General features: G+C 32.9%; 2 protein-coding genes across 2 annotated transcripts; both read left to right on the top strand.

The window, feature by feature from the left end:
• The first annotated feature begins 13,121 nt into the window (after positions 1–13,121).
• On the top strand, positions 13,122–14,478 carry LOC132744001 (neuronal acetylcholine receptor subunit alpha-5-like). Its single transcript, XM_060732601.1, has one exon. The coding sequence runs from the start codon at positions 13,184–13,186 to the stop codon at positions 14,447–14,449; it is 1,266 nt and encodes a 421-aa protein (XP_060588584.1). The 5' UTR covers positions 13,122–13,183; the 3' UTR covers positions 14,450–14,478.
• A 7,512-nt stretch (positions 14,479–21,990) lies between these two features.
• On the top strand, positions 21,991–25,790 carry LOC132744000 (neuronal acetylcholine receptor subunit alpha-6-like). Its single transcript, XM_060732599.1, has 2 exons — positions 21,991–22,116; positions 22,663–25,790. The coding sequence occupies exon 2, from the start codon at positions 22,687–22,689 to the stop codon at positions 24,007–24,009; it is 1,323 nt and encodes a 440-aa protein (XP_060588582.1). The 5' UTR covers positions 21,991–22,116; positions 22,663–22,686; the 3' UTR covers positions 24,010–25,790.
• The last annotated feature ends 484 nt before the right edge of the window (positions 25,791–26,274 follow it).

Below are 26,274 nucleotides of genomic sequence, written 5' to 3'. Positions count from 1 at the left end.
ATAAAATTATTAGTGGGTCACTTTTGATAATGACATGTACTGTACACGCCAGACCTAAAAAACACAAGACTTCCTTTAATTTGTATGTTCAGGCGTTCTTCAGACGTTGTATTGTGTCCCACCTTGTCTTAATCTATCAATATTTTGCTATCTTCTTAAATGATGATATTATTTTGTCATTTAAGCATATTAACATGTGCAATGTACACCATATCTTGTCTACAGACAATGCTGACTTGTTCAAACAGCATGTTAACTTGTCAAATAATCATAATGACATGTACAAACGAAATGTTAACTTGTCAAAGTATGATGATAACTTGTGCAAACGACATGTTAACTTGTCAAAATATAATGATGAATTGTGCAAATGACATGTTAACTTGTCAAAATTTCATGATGATATGTGCAAACAGCATGTTAACTTGTCGAATTATCGTGATGACATGCTCATAATACCTTAATTTAAGTTAATATGTGTTTTGCACAAGTCATCACGATTTTTTTGACAAATTAATTACATGTTGTTTGCACAAGTAATCATGATAATTTGACAAGTTAGAATGGTGTTTGCACAAGTCATCACGATACCTTGGCTAGTTTGCACATGTAATCATGAAATTTTGACAAGTTAACATGTCGCTTTCACAAGTCACCATGATACTTGGACAAGTTAGCATGTTGTTTTCACATGTTATCACGATGATTTGACAAATTAACATACTGTTTGCACATGTCGTTATGAAATTTTGACAAGTTAGCATGGCATTTGCACAAGTCATCATTATACTTGGACAAGTTAACATGTCGTTTGCACAAGTCATCATGATACTTGGACATATTAGCATACTGTATGCGCATGTCATAACGATAATTCGACAAGTTAACATGCTGTTTACACATGTCATCATGGGATTTTGACATGTTAGCATGGCATTTGCACAACTTATCATAATACTTTGACAAGTTAACAGTACGTTTTGACATGTCAGCATGATACAAGATAACATGTCATTTGCACAAGTCATCACGATTCTTTGACAAGTTCACATGTTTTCTTCACAAATCATCATGGTAATTTGACATGTTAACATGCTGTTGGCACAAGTCGTCATGATGCTTTGACAAGTTAACATGCTGTTTGCACATGTCATCACGATAATTGGACAAGTTAACTTGTCGTTTTCACAAGTCATCATTATACTTTGACAAGTTAACATGGCGTTTGCACAAGTCATCATGACATTTTGACAAATTAACATGCTTTGTGCACTTGTCATCAAATAATTCGACAAGTTAACATGTCGTTTGCACAAGTCGCCATTACATTTTGACAAGTTACCATGTCATTTGCACAATTCATCATTATAATTTAACAAGTTAACATGTTGTTTGCACAAGTCATCACGATACTTTGACAAGTTAGCATGTTGTCTAAAAATGTCATCATAACTATTTGACAAGTTAACATGCTGTTTGTACAAGTCAGCATGTTCCTTTGACAAAACATGATGTAAATTGCACATGTTAACATGCTCAAACGACAAAATAATATCTTCGTATCACAAGTTAACAGAAACATTGATTACATAAGACAGTCAGGGTGTTCCATACCACCTGTTCGAACATATCTTTTCACTTATCATATTCTTCTCCCATGTGAATAAAACGATCCTATACTTCACGTGTTGGACATCTGAGGAAAGTACCGAGGAGTGGCCAAAATAGGGCGTGCTGAGGCCTTTGTAAAATTTGATTGACTGACTATATTTCTTGTCAAATCGTATGCTTTATTATTATTCCCAACATGTATGTAAAAACAAGTTCAACTTTTATCAACACAATATGAATCAAAGTCTTAGTAATAAATGAATATAGTATATTGACAAGCATCTTTTAAAAAATGTTACAAATAAAGAAACGTGACAGACTAAATGGCGTATACACGTCATTGAAAATTTAGGTAACACATGAATATTTCACAGTTTACAATTGGGTGGGTTTTGGACTTGTTGTATCTCCACATGATGGTTGTATGTGTGCTTTAGACACAAAAAACATCCGGTTAACACGGAAATGTGGAACGTGCGATTTTACACCCGCACCCCGCCCCCCCTCCAAAAATAGCAGTCAAGAAAATGAGAAAAGATATGTTCGGTATGTGTGGACACTTTGACCCTATTAAATTGTTCTGTTTAATATATGGTGCTCTGTCAATGTGTAACAGCTACACATGAATTCAATCCTTGCTTTCACCGGCAACCAATGTAAGGCTTGTAATGTAAGTCGAAATTTCGAGTAAATAAAACGAAATTTCGAGTTATGTAACTAGAAATTTCGAGTTATGTAACTAGAAATTTCGAATTAGTGAGTCGAAATTTCAGAAAAATAAGTTGAAATTTCAAGATATTACGTCGAAATTTCGGATTAGTTAGTCAAAATTTCGAGTTCATTAATTCGATATTTCGAGTAAGTAAGTCGAAATCTCGAGTTAGTAAGTCGAAATTCCGAGTTAGTAAGTCGAAATTTTAAGATAATAAAGTCGAAATTTCGAGTTAATACCTCGAAATATTTAGTCAGTAACTCGAAATTTCAAGTTAATAAAAATATTCACCTGGCACTTATGCTCTTCCTTAAAGAGGAACTGAAATGAACTGTTAGATAGCTCACTTGCATTCGCCTACTTTCAGGGGCATTTTTTGGTTAAATGTATCAAAGAAAATATTTCAACTTTATATTACAAAGGGAAAGCAATTAACTGACTTATGCTTTTCTGCAAACATAGTTATCTTAAATGCAACAACATTTGGTGATAGTTATATCAATAAACGTTTTCAATATAGTGGCAATATTAGAGATAGTCGTTGTGATAAAAGTGTTACATTTTCAAGTTGAACATCATAATTATTCCCTTTTATCACATACCCGTACCGTTTTCACGGCATTGCACGGCCGTATTTTGACGTGATGTCATTTGCGTTATATAAACATAGCGTTAATATAATTTTATTCAACTCGTTCAATAAAGTCAGTATTAAACTAACACACATTCAATATGCTCTATTGATTACTCGAAACTTTCTATTAAATAATATGCCATATTTCAGGATGTAGTACCTGGAAATTGTAGTATTAAAGATATGCCATCTTCCTGGCGATGGAAAATATACCAAATGTTGAATCTTTTTCTATGGAAAACTCTATAGGATCTTGCCCCCGATACTTTATAACTCAATGAAATTTTTATATAAAGGGTAGCTCCGAATGGGGGTAGTTTCGGGAAGTGCTTTTAATCTCCCATTAAAAATGAAGGTTTTAAACGGTGCACTTTCAGGTGTTTCTGTTGCATTCATTACATCATTCATTAACAAACAACAGTGATCAAGGTGATATACCAATTTATGAAACTTTAAAATATGATAAACAAGATCAACAAGGAAAGGCGGCGTTCAATGAACGCAAACCCCACACGAACCAGCAACAAGAACCAACGGCAAGGATCCCAGAAGGACCCCACACAAAAACAGGACAGGACAAATGCACAGATACATATATAAATGGTAAAAAAATCAAGGTAAGTAATTCATCTGCTAAGAATTACAAATTGACAAAGAGTTTCCGTGAAAATGCACATGAAAATGCACATAAAGCATGCTCATATGCAAGTTTTAAATTCTTAAATTCATCTAATACACCAAGTAAAAAAAAACGTTAGCAACAACAATATACACTCAAAATTGATTGTGTCTGGTGGGAACTGAATATCTTTCATTTTTTTTTGCCATTGGTAAAGTTCTGAGTCATTGTGGTGAAGGTAAATCTTCCCTGAATAAGTCTTGGTCAGTTAGATTTAGATTCTGGTGATTGTCACAAAATAGGAAGAAATCAAAGCAAGTCCCATGGCAGCATTCCTCTGGAGCCCAACAGAACGTTCAATCATCTGCAACAGCAGAGTGTCAATAAATCAAGTGGTCAAACTCCTTCTGACGTAATACTGTGGGATGGAGACATTTGCATTTGCGCTCATAGTTTATCATCCGCAGATGTTTGGTTTTGCAGGTATCAATACAGCCTCTTAATGCCATCTATGATGATAGTAATTGATGTTAGAGCAGCCGCCATGGAGAGTCTCAGTGACAACCTTGACCCTCAGTCTTAGCTTTCACAACATTAACTGCCCTTCCTGGAACATAGGGTTAACGCACATTTTGTGCCCGAGTCCGGTAGGGCGATGGCCCCAACATTCCCGAGGGACTCTGCAGACTTTATAACACGAGATAAACGTGCGTTCACGTTATTATAGCATAACTGTTTTAAAAAAGATTCATGATGTATATTCAATACAAAACACATATATTAAATCCAAGTTGTGCTTGGACGGTATTTATCCAATTCCTCATGTTTTACGTATGCATTTTATTTTTCCGGGCCAACTACTTGGGAAATTCAAATGCTCACAATCGTTCGAAAATTCAAATTTAAATTGATTTATTGGAGATTTTTTAAGTAATAACACACATTAAATTACTCTCCTCAAGACAAATCACGACCCTCAGAAATTCCTAGAATGATTTCAGATTGACGGTAAAAAAGATCAGTCACAGGCGCTAGTCACACAATCAAATGGAAAACGGTCTATACATGCATATAAAGATATAAGGCCCCCAACGGAACAAAAACATCATGCAGAACACTGCTGCAAGAAGCGACCAGATCACGGTTATCTCTTTGTGGTCGCCGTTTGAAAGCATCAATCCAAGTGCTATCGCTTTTTCTTTCATTAAAGTCCCTCAAATGGCAAAGAAATTGGAAAAAGTTTTAATAAAAAACTCTTTTCCTGCTTAAGATCAAAAGCCCTCAAAAAAATTCACAAGGACCTCGCTTGTGACAATATTCTATCGCCATATATAACGTATGTATATACTGTTCCGCTCTGAATATTGTACAAGGATTTGATTGGTTAAGATAATAATCGGAATACTATTGACCAATCGTATAATAGTATTTCTTTGCTTCATTCCCTGTCACTTCAAAATCAAAATGGCGAACTTTACTTGACCTCAGCTTCCACAACCAATATTTTTGAAATATTTACGTACATAGTGGGCTCTAGTTCAATTTAGACATCGCAAATCGATAGAAAAAGAGTTTGTTTATGAAATTTATGCGAAACTTTTAGACGTTTTCTGGTTCTAACGTAGAAATCGACCTGAAATCGTGTTAGTATACATGAATAGATTGCATGTCGAAAACGACATGGATTGAAATATTGGCATTTTTTGAAACTTTTAGTCATTTCTTTGCTATTTGAAGAATTTTAATGAATCAAAAATCGTTAACGCTTGGATTGATGCTTTCGAAAGTCGACCAAAAAGAGTTAACCATGATCTGGTCGTTTCTTGCAGCATTGTTCTTGTTTTTTCATCATGATGTTTTTGTTCCGTTGGTGCCTTAAATCTTTATAAAGACCGATTATGGCAAACAGGCCAAATCATCATTTTAATCTTTACTTGGCCCTTTATGCATTGCGCAAAGGTAAAACCGGGCTATATTAACACGCCCGTTAACTCACAACGAGTGAAAAATGTCCATCAGTAAAAATGTTGTGAGCAACTTCCGTTCCTGGTTGTGAGCACCCATATTTAACGCGTGACTCGATAAACAAGGTGCATTTTTCATATTTTTTGAAGATTACAGACATTTATGTAAAAATATCGAAATGCAGTTAGCTAGCGATGTGTTTTCCGAGTATGCACATGTAAAGATATTGCTTGTTGGTGGACAATTTGATGGAAATACCGTGCGACGCAGTCACTCGGGGTAGCTGGAAAACTGGAGACAACTTCTCTTTGGACCTAACTTAAAACAGATGCCCACAATTCTTCAGCGTATATTATTATCTGAAAGTCTTCGTAGAAACGAAGATATACTCTTTTTTGCTTTAATCGTTGTGAGCACCATAATCTCGTTGTGAGCAAGACAAGCGCAGTGTAATGCAAATGGCAAGAATACAAGATTACAATTTTCTATCTACCAAAAGCAAACAAAACGTTTTTGTACAATTGTTTTTCTTTGCAAGAGTTCTTCTTTTTCTTTTTTTTGTAAATTATTCTTCATATTCACAAGTCATCAGATGAACAGAAAAACTAATCAGTGGAGGTAAATCAGGTATTTTATTTCGTATACTCTAGTGTGGCACGAGTGAACATCACAGGGTGTTTATGAATATTTTAACAATTTCATAATCTGTGTGATACACACATACATGTGTTTATGCTGAGCTGAAGACTGACCAAGTTATGTAAAACAAGAACTATCATGGTAAGTTGACAATGCCCCTGAAGTGGTGCTTTGTCCTTTGATTTATGGACCAGATAGATTATTTGTTTTTGGACAATTAGATCTTCAATGTGAAGGTAATTTAAGGTCAATGTGAAATAAATATAGGTCAGTTGGAAGGTCTTGTCCAAAGGGGCATTGTGTCCAAATATGAATTAATTCCACTTACTTATAAAGAAGTTATGACCAATGTTAAAGTTTTTGGATGTTCTAAAAGGTCATTCACGGTACCTACAAGGTAAAAAATACAAAACAGTTTGAACGTCTTGCCTAAAGGGGTGTTGTTTCAAAAAATGAGTAGAATCCGTATACTAATAAGGAAGTTATGACCAATTTTTAAGTTTTTGGACAATTTGACCTTCAAGGTGAAGGTCATTCAGGGGTCAAGGTCAAAATAATATAGGATATAGTTGAAAGGCATTGTCCAAAGATGTGTTGTGTCATAACATTATGCCAGGACATTATGGCCAATCTTAAATGTTTTTGGACAATTTGACCTCCAAGGTAAAGGCCATTCAGGGGTCAAGGTAAAAAAATGCAGGTCCGTAGGAAGGTGCTAAGGGATGTTGGCTTCAAATATGAATCAAATCCGGATACTAATAAGGAAGTTATGGCCAATGCTAAAGTTTTCGGACAGATTGACGGACTGACAGACGGACAGTTCAAAAGTAATATGCCTCCCTTTGGGGTATGCACAACGTCTTGCAAAGAAATGCTGCTGTGCAAAAACGTTTTAATTCCTGTGGTTGATTGAAAATTTTATTTTTACCATCTCAATTACATATTGAAACCATACACGCACTGCGCTTGTCTTGCTCACAACGAGGTTATGGTGCTCACAACGAGGATTAAAGCAAAAAAGGGTACATCTTCGTTTCTATGAAGACTTTCAGATAATAATTTACGCTGAAGACTTGTGGGCATCTGTTTTAGATTAGAATGCACAAAACGTCACCAGAATCGACGTTTTCAATGTTAAATTAGGTCCAAAGAGAAGCTGTCTCCAGTTTTCCAGCTACCTCGAGTGACTGCGTCGCACGGTATTTCCATCAAATTGTCCACAAACAGGCAATATCTTTACATGTGCATACTCGGAAAACACATCGCTAACTAACTGCATTTCGATATTTTTACATAAATGTCTGTAATCTTCAAAAATTATGAAAAACGCACCTTGTTTATCGTGTCACACGTCATAGATGGGTGCTCACAACGAGGAACGGAAGTTGCTCACAACATTTTTACCGATGGACATTTTTCACTCGTTGTGAGTTAAACGGGCGTGATTAAGAGTACTTGACTATGTTAACACATGGTTTTGGTCCCGTTATAACATGGACAAAAGAGGGAAAAATAGCCGATTTTATGCTATAATATTAGAATAAGAAAATAATTCATATAATGGTATATCAGACTGGATTCGGTATACCACATACCATCAGTTTATCTAAGGCTGAAGTCTGTTAATTTATTTAACCACATTGGGTGTCTCTGCGGCTGTTTTTTTAATTCAAACTTTCATCAATTCCGTGTTTAAATGTTGAATTCTGCTAAAGCCGGTGCTATGTGGCGTGTGTGGTACCTTGTATTTCACAGTACCGTCCATGAACATGCTAAGTCTAACGTAGACTTCAAATTACAAATTATTTATCATTTAATGATTAACGTGTCGTTGCCCTGTCCTTTTTATGTTTGGGGTCCGCCTGGGCTCCTTGCCATTGGTTCTTGTTGCTGGGTCATATGGGGGTTGCGTTCATTGAACGCCGCCTTTCCTTGTTGATCTTGTTTATCATATTTTCAACATTTTCAATTTTGCCGATTTTGGGCGTCCCTTAAGAATTCCGTTTTTTTCTTTTTTGGCCCTTTTGTTTGGGATAGCATTTCATTAAAGTATGATAATAAAGATCAACAGGACAAGACGATGTTTACAGAACGAAGCCCCCGACACTATAAGAATCTTACACTTGCTGCCGGCACAGACCGGAATATCTTGATCGAGGGTAACTGTTTACGGCGGTAACGAGGCTCTGGCGGGTAACGAGGCTCTGGCGAGTTTCTGCTTAAATGTTACCCGAGAGCTAGATATCTGCGTCTGTACCGACAGCCGATGATTGATTCTTTTTCTTACATATTACATATTAATTATTCAGAACAACTTAAAACCAATAACAATTGTAACTTTTCCTGTTATTGTTAATAATACCAATGTAATGGAAATGCCACATAATGTACACAACTTATTAAGCATCCTCCCTTAAACTTTACACCAATTATGGAAACTTTGTGACCCAAGCTCTTGAATTGGCAAAATTGATGTCACTTCACATAGTAACTTATATCTTCTTAAGGAGTTCCGCACCCGGAGTCTGGCCTAAAATAATTGAATACTAATTTCTATAAAATAAAGATTGCACCACGCCAAGTTATTTTTGGGGCCTTATCGGAAAATGAGAGACGATTGTGAATTTAACAAATTTTTAGATGTGGCATGAACAATTATTGGGACTTACACAAAATGTATACAACTCAAAATTTGCTAAGGATCACCTTTACGACATTGCGTTTTTCAGTCCTTTTACCATCATATTAAAATCATATTTCCGCTAACGATACACCTGTACAGGGACCTTATAATCGTGTTCTTAAGTTAAAGATTTATAATATACACCTTGCACAATTAGCGCGTGGAACATACCTATGGAAACGTGAACAGGCAGCAAAACTTCTCTCGTTTTATTGTAAAATTGTGTGCGAAATTAACAAACTATGGTTAATCGACAAGTAAGACGTCGTCTAAGTGAAGATAAATGAATAGAGATAGTGGAATGTTGGAGGCTGGCTGTTCACATAGACACGTTTTCCATATCCTTGGGATATTCCAGAGCGTTGGCTCCAGGATGTGGAACCGATTCCAAAAAAGGGCCATGCTGGAGGCCGGGATCGCCACCAGGACCGATAAATTGTCCTTCAGGCCAGGCGCTAACGGTTCTCGAACGCTACGACCTTACGTAACGACTTCCAGAATGCAGCTGGTGTGAGTGTAAGTACACACACTGTTAGAAAAAGGTTGCATGATGCTGGGTTGAGGTTACGGAGGCCAGCAAGACACAACGCCATATTCAAGAGTGTTTGCAATGGGCGCAGACTCATGTCCCACGGACAGTTTAAGATTGAACCCCGGTCCTCTTCACTGATGAGTCAAGGATTTGTGTGAACCTCACGGATAGACGGGCTAGGGTTTGGAGAACAACATGCGTTGCAGAACACGACCGTTATGGCGTGGGTTCAGTCATGGTGTGGTTGTGAATATGCTCTCAGGGGAAAACGGACATACACATCATTGAAAACGGTACACTTACGACAGAAAGGTAAGTCAATGAAATCTTCGACGTCCATGTACTCACGCACGCTGGCGCAGTCGACCCTGATTTCATTTTTATAGATGACAACGCCTGTACACAGAGCTCACATCTCAAGCCGATTTCTTTTGGGGTCAATTATAGTCCGTACAGATTGACCAGCAAGGTCCCCGGATTTAAATCCTATTGAGCATGCTTGGGATATGCTGCAGAAAGCCATTTCTTCACGCCACGTCCAACCAAAACCAGTTTAGAGCTATGACAGGCAATCATAGAAGAATGTGCCCAGATTCCTCCCCAAAAGGTTCGCAAGCTCATCAGCAGGCCGTAATTAATGCCCTTGGACACCATACTCGGTATAAAACACCAAACGCCAACCATTTCCTGATTTGCAAGTTTTTTTTATTCCACTATATGATCTCTTAAATGTTGAGTTTCGTCCTTCATACTCTTTCCGCAAGAGGCACACGCCAAGGAGCACTTCCATTGTCAATATTTTCTTAAAAATCAATTCCTAACTAATCATATTCAATTCTTTTAAGACAATTTTCACATTTATAGCAAATACATAAAAGGAACGCACTGTAGAAAAAGTTATTCTTAGTAAATTTTGAGTAGTATCAAAAGTGTGTAGTTAACGAGAGATAAATAAATATGACAAAATTCTATTTTAAGATGATCTGATTTCGATCCATGAAAATATGTTCATGGAGTTAATTTTATTTGTTTGGACAAATTGAAAGTTACACACAAAGTAACCATGAACTTATTTTTTGTTATCATCTAGTCAGAGGGTTTTATCAAGTAATTGCTGTTTCCTTATTTGACCAATGTTGCTTGAAAACTTTACATTTTGGAATGAATCAATACTAATTATGTTTGTTAGTTAAATTAAGGTGAGCTGTGGCCGTCTGCCTCTCAACCGAGGGATCGTATGTTCTAGCTCTACTCGGGTCATGTTCGTGATTCATCATACGACAGTAGTTGAAGTTACCATTCCTTTAAACAGAATGAACAGGTTAATTCAAACAAAGCCTTCAACATTTTCAATCTTGCCGTTTTGAGAAATCTTTAGGGATTCCGCTTTTTCAATATGATTTTGTCTTCACAGTACAGTAATTATTAACAATAACGCATTAGATTGGACTGTCGTGGAATCACTCACACGACGACATTAATAAATTATTCAAGTATTTGTTTCATTTTTTTTATTTAGAAAAGAAATTAATAATTTTTTTATTACATTTTTGTTATTTTTTTAAGGATTTTAATGAGATCAGTCATAGATTTTAACAGTGCTGTGTTGTCTAAGCCACATACTATTTGAAATGTTATTGGACTTTCCAGGAATTATCGGAGAGATTATTGATGTGCAAATTTCAAGCTATAACTATGCATGGCTGTTTGTTCGATTTAATACAAACTTTGAATAAATAGATACTAATAGAAACAGATCACGTGATAGGTTCACGAGAAACAATTTGTTCGAGTAGATTTAATAGACTGAATGATGATAATTACTTAATTAGTGTTCGATAAATTTTAGATATAATGGCAAATGTAGTTTAATTTTTAGAGATGAGGGAAAATAATGTGAGAAAATGTTTACATGAAAGGACGGTATAATTCTTCTATTTTGAGATAGAAAGTTTTATTTACGTGTATTATTCGTGAATACCTGCACAGGTAAGATATTAATAATGCAGACTAAAAAAATGATGATGATATTAATATCACGAAGTATCAATGATTAAAGTATATACTAAGGAAAAAAATCTGACAAAATATTTCAAACGGTATTTTGTTATAGCTAAATATGTAGGCAACGTGCAAACAGATTCATGTTTTGACACATGATTGATTATCTCGTGGGTTTGTTTTATATCTTTTTGTATTTTGGAGCAATATGGACATTTTGTGTGGAGATTGGTGCATTGGTAAACAGGTCCCTTTCTCTGTCTTATATGTGTAATGTGATAACAATGCTTTGTATCTATATAAATATTAATTATTCCTTTATGTGTCAATATCAGATCTTAATCCTCCGTTTTATTATGTCTTCAATTCGTAAATGCCATAAACTATCTACATACCATTTTACAACGCACTTCTGTGCCATGTAAATTCAAGGAGATGCATTATTTTTTGCGCATGTGTAAAGCATGAAGGACAAAATGACAATAGATTTAATTTAAGATGAAAGTTATTATTTTTGAATCGATGGCCCATAATTAAAGCTTTTATGGGAATGAAAAAAACAAACAAACAAACAAACAAAAAACTACCGTTTCTAACCATTTCATCGCTCTAAATACATAATAAAAATGAGTAAGATCATAACTTTTATAAAAATTGTTTAATTTTAAATAACTATTTTCCGCTCATCACATGGACATCGCTTTTTACCCTACGCATAACGCGTATGCTCAAAATATCTCTCTTGTTGCTATAGAATTATCATTCTATAAAAAGCCTTTTCCACTTGCGTTTTTAGTGAACTGGAGCATGCATTTCTGTATTGTAATGGTATAATTTGTCCTTTCAATTACAAAACCATTTAGGTGATGTTATCCTTTTTTGTTTGCAAACTATGCTCAACCATTCATTTTAATTGAACATTTATTTTCAAAAACTCAAAACCATATTTAGAATATATTGACTTACAGAACTTGTATAAAATTGAGTAAGATCATAACTTTTATAAGAAATTGTTTAATCTTAAATGACTATTTTTCATTGAACGCCGCCTTGCCTTTTCTTAATGATTTTGTTTATCATATTTTCTGCTCAACACATCGACTTCGCTTTTTGCCCTACGCATAACGCACATGCTCAAAACATCTCTCTTGTTGGTATGGAATTATCATCCTATAAAAGCATTTTCCATTTGCGTTTGAAGTGTACTGGAGCATGCATTTCTGTATTGTTATGGTAGAATTTGTCCTTTCAATTACAAAACCATCTAGGTGATGTTTTCCGTTTTTGTTTGCAAACTACACATGTAGGTTCAACTATTCATATAAATTGAACATTTTTTTCCAAAAATCAAAACAACATTGATTAACTGAACTGGTACAATGGTGCAAATTAAGTCTTGTCATATAAAAACAAACTAGAGGTATTTACAAACACTTTTGTCAATTTTTATAAAAGTAATGGGAAACAATAAAGTTTTATTTGTGGTTTTCCTTAATTATATTGCAAACATTTCAAAGAGATCTACGGACAATAAAGCATACTTAAATAATTAAAATTATCAAGTGAAATGTTTAACAAGACCATAAATAGCCATACCGTCAGACGCTTGTGGAAATAGAAGTGGGGCCTAGGTATTTCATATTTCTAATTGATGATAAAATGTTTGTAGTTTGTATTAAATATGTTCATATTGAATCGACGTATCTATTCTTTCTTTTCCAGATATGTGACATCTGATTATAACGTTGAAGTTACTACACTAGAACAAATATTTTGTTACAGCAATCATGATGAACACCAAAATCCTTATCATCAGTACTATGTTTTTTCGGTTGGAATTCATCCTCTGCTCAAATTCAACACAGGTTAGAAGTTTACACGACAGCTTGTTCAAGAACTACAATAGAAAACTGTTTCCTTTGTTAGATCATAATGACACTGTAAAAATTGCTTGTACAGTAGGGATTGTGAGTATCAATAATTTTAATGAATTGTCTGGTGAGATAGAAATAACCATGTTATTTTACATGCAATGGAGTGATGAAAGACTAAGCTGGACACCGTCTGAATTTGGCGGGAAATCGAATCTTCTTATTCCACCGAAAGATGTGTGGCACCCACAGTTGTTTGTACTACAATCTTTTGACAGAATTCAAGAAATTACCAATGTATCAATGCTGATGCGATTGCTTTCAAGCGGTAAAATTATATGGAACCCAGGGAATGTTTTAAAACTAGTTTGCTCGGTTGATGTCACTTACTTTCCCTTTGACACGCAAGATTGTTACGTGACGATTTCAGGATGGGCTTATACAAACGAAGAAGTGTTGTTTTATACAACAGAGAGTATGATAAACAAAGATTTTTTAAGCCAGAATAGTCAATGGATAATATCGTCTGCAACTGTGGAAAATAGAAGTGCTGTCGTCGCCCCAAGCTTTCCACCATCATTAAACATTAGAATTTCATTGAAAAGAAGAAGTGATTTCTTTGTAGTTTACATAATTGTTCCGATGATGTTTTTAAGTTGTATGAATAACCTGGTGTTCATTATGCCTGCGAATTCTGGGGAAAGAACATCTGTGGCTATAACCACATTTTTGTCATTTATTGTTTTTATGCAAATGATAAATTCGACAGTTCCCCAGAGTTCTGACCCAATGGCTTACATTTATTTTTATGTCCTGTTTCTACTGATATATAGCTCAGTTATCCTCTTTCTATGTATTCTTTCATTACGTATTCATGACAGGGATGCTCCCGTTCCGTCGGCAATTGTAAAATTGGTGTACGTTCTTCGTTGCTGGTGGTTGAAACGAAAGAAAATTGCTGTTGTTAAGCCTGAACGGAAAATGTCATCTGTTTCAGAAGAGATTGAGATGAAACATAACAAGATCAATGAAAATACAGAAAAAGAAAATGAAACTCCCTCTGTGACATGGAAAACGGTTGGCAAAACATTCGATTTGTATTGTTTTCTTATTCTGTATTTTATATTTATTGTTATGACAGCCAATACATTCAGCAATTTGTATTATAACCGCAAAGTTTAAACTTAAAACTGCTAAAATGATTTATCGTTATATTATGATGATAATCATTCCTTTGTTACTGTGAATTTACAACTTTGCTTTAAAAATACATGTATTGCACTGGAAATTTTTAAAAAGATATTACTTATCTGCAATTCATGTGTTAAGATTTTAAGGGGATTTTTGTAGTTGTTATCTAAAAGAATTTATGTTTCTATGAAAAGTATCATTAAAAAGAATTGACAGATAATGACGTTATTTGCTAATTAACATCATCTACATTTATTTCATCCGAGTGTAAAAGTGAGTTTCAGGTAAAAGTCGAATTAACTTAACATTTGGTCACAGTTGTTTATATTTAAAACTTTACTTCACACGTTTGTTTTAACAAGTCTAGGTATATTTGTATTTTTTATATATTTTAATGACGAAGAAACAAATAATGATTGGCATTTATTTATTGATTGTCTTAAATACATACTTAATCAAGCCAAGTGCAATTACATTTTCAAACTACATTTTTCTATCTCGTTTATAAAATCCTTTCCTCTTTACCTTTTTAAAAATATTTACTTAAGAGCACGTTATTTGAGTTTGGTCTCATAAAGGATTGTTATTGATGATGCGTGATTAAAAGCCATTCATTATAACTATCTGTTAGAATATTGACTGTTAACAAAACTGTTATTATACTTGAATAAAACAAACATAAAGCCATTATATTGCCTTCGACCGATGTGTCACACTTTTTAAACCATTACTACGAACGACATTTTTATCAATATTACCAGGCATTTTTCTTAGTTACTTCAGCCACTTATGACTACATGCATTCCTTTTTGGCGCCCTGTCAAAATCCAAATCAGATAGAATAAAAACGTAAACACCCAAAATGACATAATTTGAAAATGTTACAGGCTCGGTTTGAGCGAGTCTGTTCATGGGCGGTACTTGAAAGTGCAAGCGACCGTCCACACCCCCTAGCACCGGCTTAAGCAGAATTAAACATTTAAACACGAAAATTGTGAAATTTGAATTTAGAAACAAATAGAATTTAGAAAAAGACGTTCGTTACAGTTTTTATAGTAAAAGAGATTACTAACTCTAAATTTCATAAATGAAATATTGCTAAAACAGATATATTCGAGCAATAGAGTGTGTGTTTTATACATTAACCCCAAAACTAAAGAAGTAACATGTTTTTATAGTAATTTAGAGCATCATTATTTTGGCAGTTATTTAGTGGTCGGATACGGGATCACCAAGTGTCTTTCGGTATTGAATGTGAATGGATATTTAGTTTCATAGAAAATATTTATCTTTAAGCTGAGTATTACAATAATGCAAGCACATGTTTAAGCAAACATTGTTTCATTTTTTAGTTTTATCGTAAATAATCTGCAACACAGTTATTTTAAAAGTACGATACAATAACTAGTTCCGAAATCTAACTTATATACTCCATAAACAGGCTCAATCAAACTGAGCTTGCGACATTGTTAATATAATGAAAGCGTCATTTAAGTTTCCAGTTAGGTCATTATATTTCTATAAGGCCAAGACCAATTAACAATTTATATCTCGGATATCATATGTTAGCTGCTATTGCTACGGATAAGTTTATTCTTATTCTGTCTTTTATAGCGTAGAACAAGATATTCTGTTATTCCTACTAGACATTTAGCTTTGATTTATTGGGAATTCCCAAGCGAAAATTAAAATTTTAAGAAAAAATCTTTAAATTTTTCATTTATATAAAAATAACAATTAAATATATAAATAAATAACATAATTCACAAAAAGGGTGTTTTTTAAAAATAAATTAACATGCTCTAATTAAAGAACTTATTTGAATAAAAATGTTTTTAATGTTTTCTTTTAAATTTATATTTTTAAAAAAATTTAAAAGGTAAAATAAAAAATAAAAACAAAATTTTTTTTTTTGTAAAAAATAAAAAATTTTTTTTTTAAAAATTAAATCTCTGTTCCAAAAATTTAAAAAATTAAAACAGTAATCAAATACAATTTTAAATAAATACCAAATTCATTTTAATTTATAGAAAAAATTTATTTCGGGATTCACACCAGGGGCTCAAGTTCAACACAAGTTGTAAATTTATACGACGGCTTGTTTAAGAACTACATTAGAAAACTTTTCCTCAGTTAGTTAGATCACATTTCCATCATCCAGCGTGAATAGACTCAATCAAACGGTGTCTGCATTTTTCATTTAGTAAGTAACACATTTGATGGACTTTACGTAGAATGACGCTGAAAATAAAGGGGAAAAAAACGTTTTGTCATGTCACCCAAAGATTATACTGATTAATATTTATAATTAAACTCTTAAACCGGTGCTAGGGGGGGCTGGACGTAGCTTGCACTTACCCCACTCCTTTATGAAGGGGCCTTCAATCAAAAATCAATTTCTTAGTTGGAAAAGTATCCGTTTTTCAAGAAAGATTTTAAATGTAGGATATGTGTGAATATTGTTTATGCCATAGCCAGACCTTTACGCAATGCCCAATTTAAAATTCAAACAGAAATCAAGGGGATTAAATAAATTTCCCGATCATTTTAATAATTAAAAGTTTGTAAAATTTAAATTCATTTTCAATATCATTATTCATTCGAATGTCAATATAATTACTTCTATTGTTATTTAAACTTTATAATTATTGTAGGTCCCGAAATCAATGATTTGTTATTATGGATTCTCAAATAGATTATTTTACCGTAATTCCTTATTTTATTGAGTTAAACATGGTCTCCTGAGTTCTTATTTGTTTACGTTTCATCGGTTTACATTGTTACAATATGAACAGCTTCGTTTACATGGTCACCGTGTGAATTGATGATTCTACAAGGAGAAATGAAGTTAGACTGAAATGCTTTAATCAATAATGTGAAAAATATTGTTTTGAAAGAGAAATTTAATTTGTGATCAGATATATATTCCCTAATGATCTATACATTTGATTATAGATCTGAGAACACTAGCAAACTTTGATAGTGATAAACAATAACACAATAACGAATGTGTCCTGTTCAAAACAATTCAATGATATCGCTCTAGTTTATTCCCCTTACACTTAAAAGAACAATTATCACGCATGTGAAATGAAATATGATAACAGATTTTTAGCTTACTTTATTTGTCAATCACACCGAATAATTATTACTAGATTATGCCAGATTTCATTTTACTCTTAATCAACGAGAACAATATAAAATACGTAAGAGTTTGGGTCCTTGACATTTTCCCGTTGCTTTTATTAAAACTACCAAACATTTCATGAAAATAGATTATGACCCATCTATATTGAAACATACTGTATAGTTAGCATTTAACCCTTTTACAGTTGGATACTGTGCTTTAATTACATCTGATGGGCCAAGAGGGAGACTCTATGAGGGGCAGTTCTTAAACCAATTGTGACAGAATAGTTTAGTTTTCGTTTTCTGCATTGATTGGTCGGGCCCGTGTTGGTGATTTTCTTGTTGTGTTGCCTTCCAGCCTAAGAATGTAGTTTTATGGACCTTTGACAAGTTTAAACAACCCAGTTGTGGTTGTCATACTTACCGCTATATGACTGTCGTCTATGTTCTTGTTAATTTCATAAAATTATAATTTGCCACCGTAAGTATTTCCTTCTCTTCTTAATTTTCAATATTTGCCCCCATCAACTTCTTATTCACTACCCATACACCCTTGTCCCTGTAATTCAATATCAGACATTTTGATATATCAATTGCATCTCATATTCTCATTACATTTCTCCCGACTGTTCTAATTTTATTTTTACCCTCTCCTGTTTTATTTGTTGTCCTGGTGTGTGCCTTACAGATAACCTTGTGTAGCGGAGTATTGCCGAGAGATGTGTTTGGTGAATGTCGCTCCCCGGTCTATGTTGCTATGTTCTTTTCTCAATTTCAACTTTAGGTAAAGCCCAAGTATACTTGTTGAAATGTTTCTCTGCCGCTAGAAATAATTGCCATTGTATGAAGGAAGCTTAGAAAATGTAATGCTTATGAAGCAGTTTAACTTCTTACACTGAAATGTTTCTGGGCAGAAAACAATATGTATTTAAAGAATAAAAGCAAAAATACAAACATGCTATTTGGTTCTATTAAAATCAGTATTCACGTTTTACACCATTTGGCAGTATACACAAGACACATTTTGAAATGATATATAAATATATTTGCCGTATATACTATTATAAAAAGAAAATATAAAATGTATGTAAATTTGTAATATCAAACAATATGATTTTTAAAAAATAGAGAAAATATCGGAGCGAGAAACTTTGTCAAAACATTTCATATCAATGCATATAAATGTTTTCAGAAACTAATGTTAAAATACAACTTCACCAATGTATGAATAGTCACTGCAAAATATATTAACAAAAGTAAAACATAACAGTAGATGTCAATTGTCTTTCCAATTACTTTCCAAGTCACTAAAGGAGTAGCATCAACATTATTTTGAACGAACAACTTTTCGTTCGTGCTTTTTACGTCAACTTGCTCAGACAAAATTGAAGCTTTCCGCTCGGATGCTACAGTAGCTTTCTTTCTCTTGAGATACCAATATCGAAAGTAATAAATCATCTTTTCGATGGCCGGAGGAACTGGTGTGTCCTTGTCATAGATACGTAACGAGAATATACACAGAAATAAAATGAGTGAGCTATAAACTAATAGAAAAAGAATATAATAGTATATATAAGCCATAGGTTCTGAACTCTCCGGAACAATCGAATTTATCATTTGCATAAAAACAATAAATGACAAAAATGTTGTTATAGCAACTGATGTCCTCTCTCCAGAATTTGCAGGCATAACAAACACAAGATTATTTATAAGGCCAAGGAACACCAATGGAAATATTATATAGACTACAAAGAAATCACTTCGCCTTTGTAGTTTTAGCATCACAAAAATCGTCGGGGGAAATGATGATATTATATCATAATTGTTCTGTGACGTTGCCGACTGAAGTATCCATTGGCTATTGTCGGAAAAATAATCTTCGCTTACTTTTGCATCATTAACGATAAGTAACACTTCGTCGTTTGTGTAAGACCGACCTGAAACCGTTAATAAGCATGTTTGGGTATCGAAAGGAAAGTACGTCACGTCAACAGAACAAACAATTTTCAAAACATTTCCAATATTCCACATGACGAGGCCATTCGAGAATAATCGTGCCATCAACGATACATTCGTTATTTCTTGGAGTGTGTCATATGATTGTAGAAGATAAAGTTGTGGTCGCCAAATGTCTTCTGAAGCTACTAACAACACCGATTTGCCACCATATTGAGATGGTGTCCATATCAAGTTTTCGTCAATCCATTGAAAATTGAAATACATTGTAAGTTCTATTTCGCCAGACAGCTCATCGAAATTATTTATACTTATGATTCCAATCGTGACATTTATTTCCACTGAATTGTTGTGATTTATCAATGGAAAAAGTTTCCTGTTATAATTCTGGAACAAGTTTGTGTATAAACTTTCAACCTGTGTTATATATGAGCAGTGAATGTATTCATGCAGAAGGAGTAAAATATTTACAATGAAAAGTTTACACTCCGTATTCATCGTGGTCTTCATACTTCTATTTTAATTGACACTTAATCATCGTGTGAATTGTATCAACGACTTTTTGCGCTAAACAAAATGATCACTTGATTACAGAAGAATGGAATATCCGCAGCCGTTGGTCACCTTTCGTGCATTATGATATCTGGTCACTTTCTATGTTTAAGATATACATGTATGCTTTTCAGATGCATGAACGATACTATGAATTGTTTTATAAGTTTGGTAAGCTGACATCAACATCGTTTAAACAAAATGATATACTTTTGTTATAAGAAACACCTTTTTATGTATATTTTCTATTTATAATTTACATTATTGATAAAAGATTTAAGAATCTTGTGTATTTCTGTCAAAATGTTTTCAGTACAAATCCATAAACTTCCCAATTAATCTTAATCCAAACTGTTGTCTCCACAAACGTAATCTAACCATAAGTGCAGCGAAATATTAACATTTAAATATTCAAACTTGCTCTGTTATTTCCCTTCAACAGATAAGATATATAACCGATTTAGTTTCTATCCAATTGCTACCATATTCATTGTTTTCATTGACAATTGTAGTAGAATTATCAAGATATATCCGTTGAAACATTATTTTTTTTAAAGCGGGAGAATGTCTTAAAATGAATAATTTATTCTCCAAATTATGTTCATCTTCCAAACCAAAAGGTCCTGAAAATATCACTTTACAAGTAAATGATACCGTCATCCCAGCAGCACATGGTGTTGAAATGGAAGCAATGATTGGCGAGAGAACTCGGACATAAAGGAATGGACAGTGACAATGAACTATTGATAAGTTAGTATCGGATATTTCAGGTATAGAATCACAATCCAATATTTCGAAAGGACCCAATTAGTGAACAAAAGTGGTGCTTTAAGTGTGTCACTATTTATCGAACAAACATGTATATATATATATATATATATATATATATATATATATATATATATATATATATATATATATATATATATATATATATATATATATATATATCTATGATTAGATTAAATATGACATAAACTATATCAATGCATATCTTATTTAGAAGTGGTTTGTCCATCAATAGCAATAAGTATTCATATGGAAAGAATTGTATTAGACTGAAAACATCTATAAATCGAAATGTTAATGTCACGTAAAGTATCGACCAAATGCAATTGTATATTCTGGTACATCAATTTTGTGCATACATTTAGATAAATTACTTGTTACTTTTATACAAAATATATATCACCCTCAGCTATCATATAAACTGTATTTGTTTGTTGTTTTTTGTTGTAATTTTTGTAGGAATATTTTTTTGTTGTATGAAATAAAACTTCTTTAGGGGAATCATTGATTTTGTAAGTTGGTGGTAGGAGGGGAATCAAATAATATTTTATTTAAGGCTTTAGGACATTTTAGTCTTATTATTTTTGTGTATGTCGGTATTTTAAAATTACAGTTTAAAAGACACATTAAACAATCAAACGCCTGTACAGAGGGATTCAAACCCACAGTGGTGAGGTAAGAGTGGTTTGAAGTCAATGACCACTCGGGCACGGACGCCCTTGTCTTGTCACGGAATCATATTTCCCCGTAAAATTCATGGTCATCGTTCCTCTTAAGTTAAAGCTATAAATTTAAGAAATTAAGTGACTTAGGAAGTTCACGTATATAGTATGTGTAAAGTACTTATTTATTCAAGGCAATTAAAGTTATTTTGCCGTTTTGTTATGATAGCTGATTACTTAAATGATGCATGTCGTTTAGCTCATTTAAATTACTATCTAGAAGAACGCACACGTCAATGAAATATAACTCATCACATCTATTTCAGGACAAATGCATCAATTAATCATACCGACTAGGAGTTTTGTTAAGTCGTGATAATTCATTGAGTCATTATTGAAATCATTTCTAAAATACCGTGCATTTGAACAAAACACAACGGAAATAACAATATTCAGTTAAAGGTACTGTAGAAACAAAATACCGTGCGCATCTAGTAATATTGGAAAATATCAATGGAATACGGTATATCTAGGTGAGAACACTTTATTAGCAATACAGACGCCGGAGAAGTGAGTATATGATTTTTTATTTAATAGTTTTGGTTGTATTTAATATAGTTATATCTTAAATATTAAAGTGAATAAAATATGATAAACAAGATCAACAAGGAAAGGCGGCGTTCCATGAAGTTTGTTAATAATGCTTCTTAATTATGATTTAGTCTTAGCATATTTGATTAAAAACGATATAGATGTGATTTTTTATTTTCTTTAAGTATAAATTTTTACTATTTGAATTCATTTGTTTATTTCCGTTATAAATAAACTTTCATTTGGAAGGTATGCTTGAATTCGTTTTTATTGAAGTATTTCTGTTATCAATGCATACCTTGAACTTAAACATCTTCGACCCAGTTTAACAAAACTGCAACACTAATGTTAATTTAGTCTGCTTTACGCAAAAAAAATATAATTCAATTCATCGTTGAAAGTCAATGCAGACGGAATTATAATATGATAATTGAGGGGTCAATGCTATATAGCGTAAGTTTTACCTTCAAAGATGTATGTTAGATAATCTTAGTCTTAAATTACATTATATGCTTCATTTTTCAGGGTTTTAACTGAATACATTCGAAAATGCAAAAATATTTACACGCTTTATTAGCATTTGTCATACAATCTGACATAATAGCTTCATGCCTTAACACAACAGAGGCAAACAATCTGTATTCAAGTCTGCTTATTGATTACAACAGCAAACTATTGCCCCTCACAAATCAAAGTGAAGCGGCGGAAGTTGGTGTTTTTGTTTATTTACGTAGTATCAACACATTTGATGAACTGTCCGGTGAATTAGCGTTGACATTAATATTCAACTTCACATGGACGGAAGAACGTATGTCATGGTCTCCTGAAGATTATGGCGGGAAAAAATATCTTCTTATAGCACCGGAAGACATATGGCGACCAAAAACATTTGTACGTGAATCGTTTGATAATATACAAGAAATTGGCAAAGTATCTGAAATGTTAAGGATCAACCATGAAGGTATAGTTGTGTGGACAATGGGTTCTGTTACAAAAATCACTTGTCCAGTTGATGTGACATTCTTCCCTTTTGATAGCCAATATTGTTCTATAACTTTAACTTCCTTTACAGTCAGGAGTGAAGATGTAATGTTCCTTTCTTTAAAACCATCTTTTATTACAACCTATTGGACTGAAAACAGTCAGTGGTTATACGTAAATAGCACTGTTTACAACTTAACTGTTCCTCATGGCCCATCTGGAATTAAAATCGACTTCACATTAAAACGGCGAAGTGAATTTTATACAATTTATATAGTAACACCATTAGTGTTTCTTGGAGGGATGAATAATCTGGTGTTTACTATGCCAGCTTCGTCTGGAGAGAGGACATCGGTCGCTATCACAGCGTTCTTATCATTTGCAGTCTACATGCAGATAGTAAACAACAATGTTCCACAAAGTTCATCTCCTATTGCATATATTTATTACTATTTAATGTTTCTTTTATTGTATAGTTCATACATAATGTTTATGTGCATAGTGTCTATGCGAATATATGACAGGAAAGGGAAAATACCGGTCGTTACTAAATATCTTGTATATTGTTTAAGATGTATGTGTTTTAAAAGGATGTGCAAAATTGGAAAAATATGTATTGGTAACGACAAGACGCCCACAAGAGTGATCAATGTAGTAGAAACAGATTTAAGCAATGGTCAAAACACTAATGTTGATTGTGAACGAGTTGAATCTGATAAAGATCAGTTAAAGGAAGGCTCCAAGGAAGATGATGATCTAACTTGGACAAATGTCGGAGAAACATTTGATACCTACTGTTCATGGTTTAATTGTTTGGGGTATTGGACAATTACCGGTTTTACAATAATATGTCTGTATTCAAATGCAGAAATTTTGAAATCATTCCGATAATATCATTTAAAACTAATAACATTTTGATTTTGCCGCGTGTTTAATGACAATTTGATGTATGGTAGTTTAATAGAGAATTTGATAAATTAAAAAAAAATTCTACTATGTTTAGACTAATCAAAAGAAAATTATTTGCTAATATCAAAAAGGCAAATATCATAGTGATCATAGACATATTTTGTTTGATGAATAAGATTAGAGATTATTTATCATTTTACATTTTACATTAAGTTCATCACATGATGATCATTTGCTTTCTGTAAGAAGAAACATTTAAGATTATCTCATAAAATCTGTAAAATAATATTTTTGTCAGTTATATGAAAATTTATTATTATATAAGAAAGATAAATTGAATCCAATTCAATTAAACTTTTTATATGACAATGTTACTTAAGCAATGTATAAATGACCTGTTTGCTGCTGCTGATATAGCATTGCTTGCAACAGTTACCAAGACACAATTCCTAACACAAAGAAACATACTATATAAATTAACAAAACCTAAATTGATACTGTATACAACTGTTGTATTATACATGCACAATCAATTACTATGATAAAAATAAATGGTATAATCAGTTAACATGTTTATCCTACCTACGATAATAAAGTTCAATAGATTATGTTTTCTAAGGAATAACTGTAATAAACTTTCTTAATTAATTAAGGAATTAAAGTGTCATAATTGTTTGTTTATACAATCAAGCTTTAGCCTATAGTAGGGCCGAAACGTCTCGCGGAAAATGGCCGACACGTCCAATGGTCGATTTTTCGATTCGGGCCGATTTAGTTTGGGGCCGAAATATTCTGTTTCCGTATTGGCCTATTGAGCTTAGCCAAAAGATGCATCTAATTAGCTATTATTGGTGGTAACAGACATGCACTTTTTCCTTTTTGTGTTTTTTGTTTTCTTCTCCAGGTTGAAAAAATGTCAATATTAATAATATATTATTATTTCATATTATAAAATGTAAACAATTGATATCATTGACATTTTACTAACCGTAAAGGGGAAACATTTCACAAGGCGTTTCTTTTGATTTCGTAACACTATACATCCCCTTTTTATTTTATTTTTTATTTGTAATTGCAATCTAAATGATCAATGCAGCTGTTACAGAAGTTTTGTTGTTTTTGTTTTTGTTGTTGTTGTGTTTTTTTATTTTTTCGATTTTGAATATAATATTTGAATTATGATTGTTGAATGATTTCATGGTCCGGGTTTAGTTTTTCTCCCTTGTTGGTCTTTATTTTCATATTTAAGTTAAAACGAGATATATCAGTCACGCTAAAAGTTAATGATTTGCAATATTATATTCTAATAAATCAATAGTTCGAATTTGTTTGAACTCTTTTTTTTACTTAAATATATACATTGTACCTGGCATTGGTACTGCGTAATTGAATATGGATTAAATATGTAGAAGGCTAATTAATTATGTATATAGAAGGCTAATTGAGTATGATTTTATTCAAGTAAATGCCAGCAGGTCATAGACCCACGAGGACAACATATTTACAAATAAGCAACATATTAATATAAAATGCATACATGTAAAACAATATCAGCAGTTTTGTACATAATAGATATTTCAATATTTTTTCTGCCATATTCCATCCCATGTAAATATTAACATACAAATACACTCTTTCTGTAATAAATACAACACACAAAATTGTATATATAGGTTGTGCCAGCAATGGAAATAAAAATATAAAATGAACAAAAAGTACTGAATGATATATATCCCTGTGGCTTTGGTCTGTTTTGTCAACCATATTGTCTTGTTGTATGTGACGGTACTAATGTCCCACAATGCAGTAGGCGTATGTCTAGCTATTGCATGTGGTTTTTGGAAATAGTCTCTGTTTTATTATTTTTCTTTTTATCTTTTTTCATTTTTTTTTTCATTTTTATTTTTTTTTGGAGGATGTGACGGGGTTGCGTACTTGGGTGCTCTTTGAGTCTTATATTATTTTTAAGCCTTTTCATACTTATAATATATAAATTTTGAGAAGCTCGTTTGACATGTTTCTATGTTTGAAAAAATTGAACATCCGAAAAGTCATTTTAAATGACTTATTGAATATATTTATTGTCATTAACAGACCATGTGCACGTCAGTATTATTCAATACATTTTCAAAGAACTTTCATTAATGTTATAATTCTTATGGGATATCAATGACATTGTGATATTTGTTCTAACGCCATTCATGCAAGGCATTATTCTTGATCCTATGGTTGATGTAATTTATTGCA

The sequence above is a fragment of the Ruditapes philippinarum genome, unplaced genomic scaffold, assembly GCF_026571515.1.
Source record: "Ruditapes philippinarum isolate M1 unplaced genomic scaffold, ASM2657151v2 ctg684_1_1_1_1, whole genome shotgun sequence".
NCBI lineage: Eukaryota > Metazoa > Mollusca > Bivalvia > Venerida > Veneridae > Ruditapes > Ruditapes philippinarum.
This window is presented reverse-complemented; position numbering and strand designations above follow the sequence as displayed.

Coding starts and splice junctions, on each gene's coding strand:
- LOC132744001 (XM_060732601.1), top strand. CDS start 13,184: ATGATGAACACCAAAATCCTTATCATCAGTACTATGTTTTTTCGGTTG.
- LOC132744000 (XM_060732599.1), top strand. CDS start 22,687: ATGCAAAAATATTTACACGCTTTATTAGCATTTGTCATACAATCTGAC.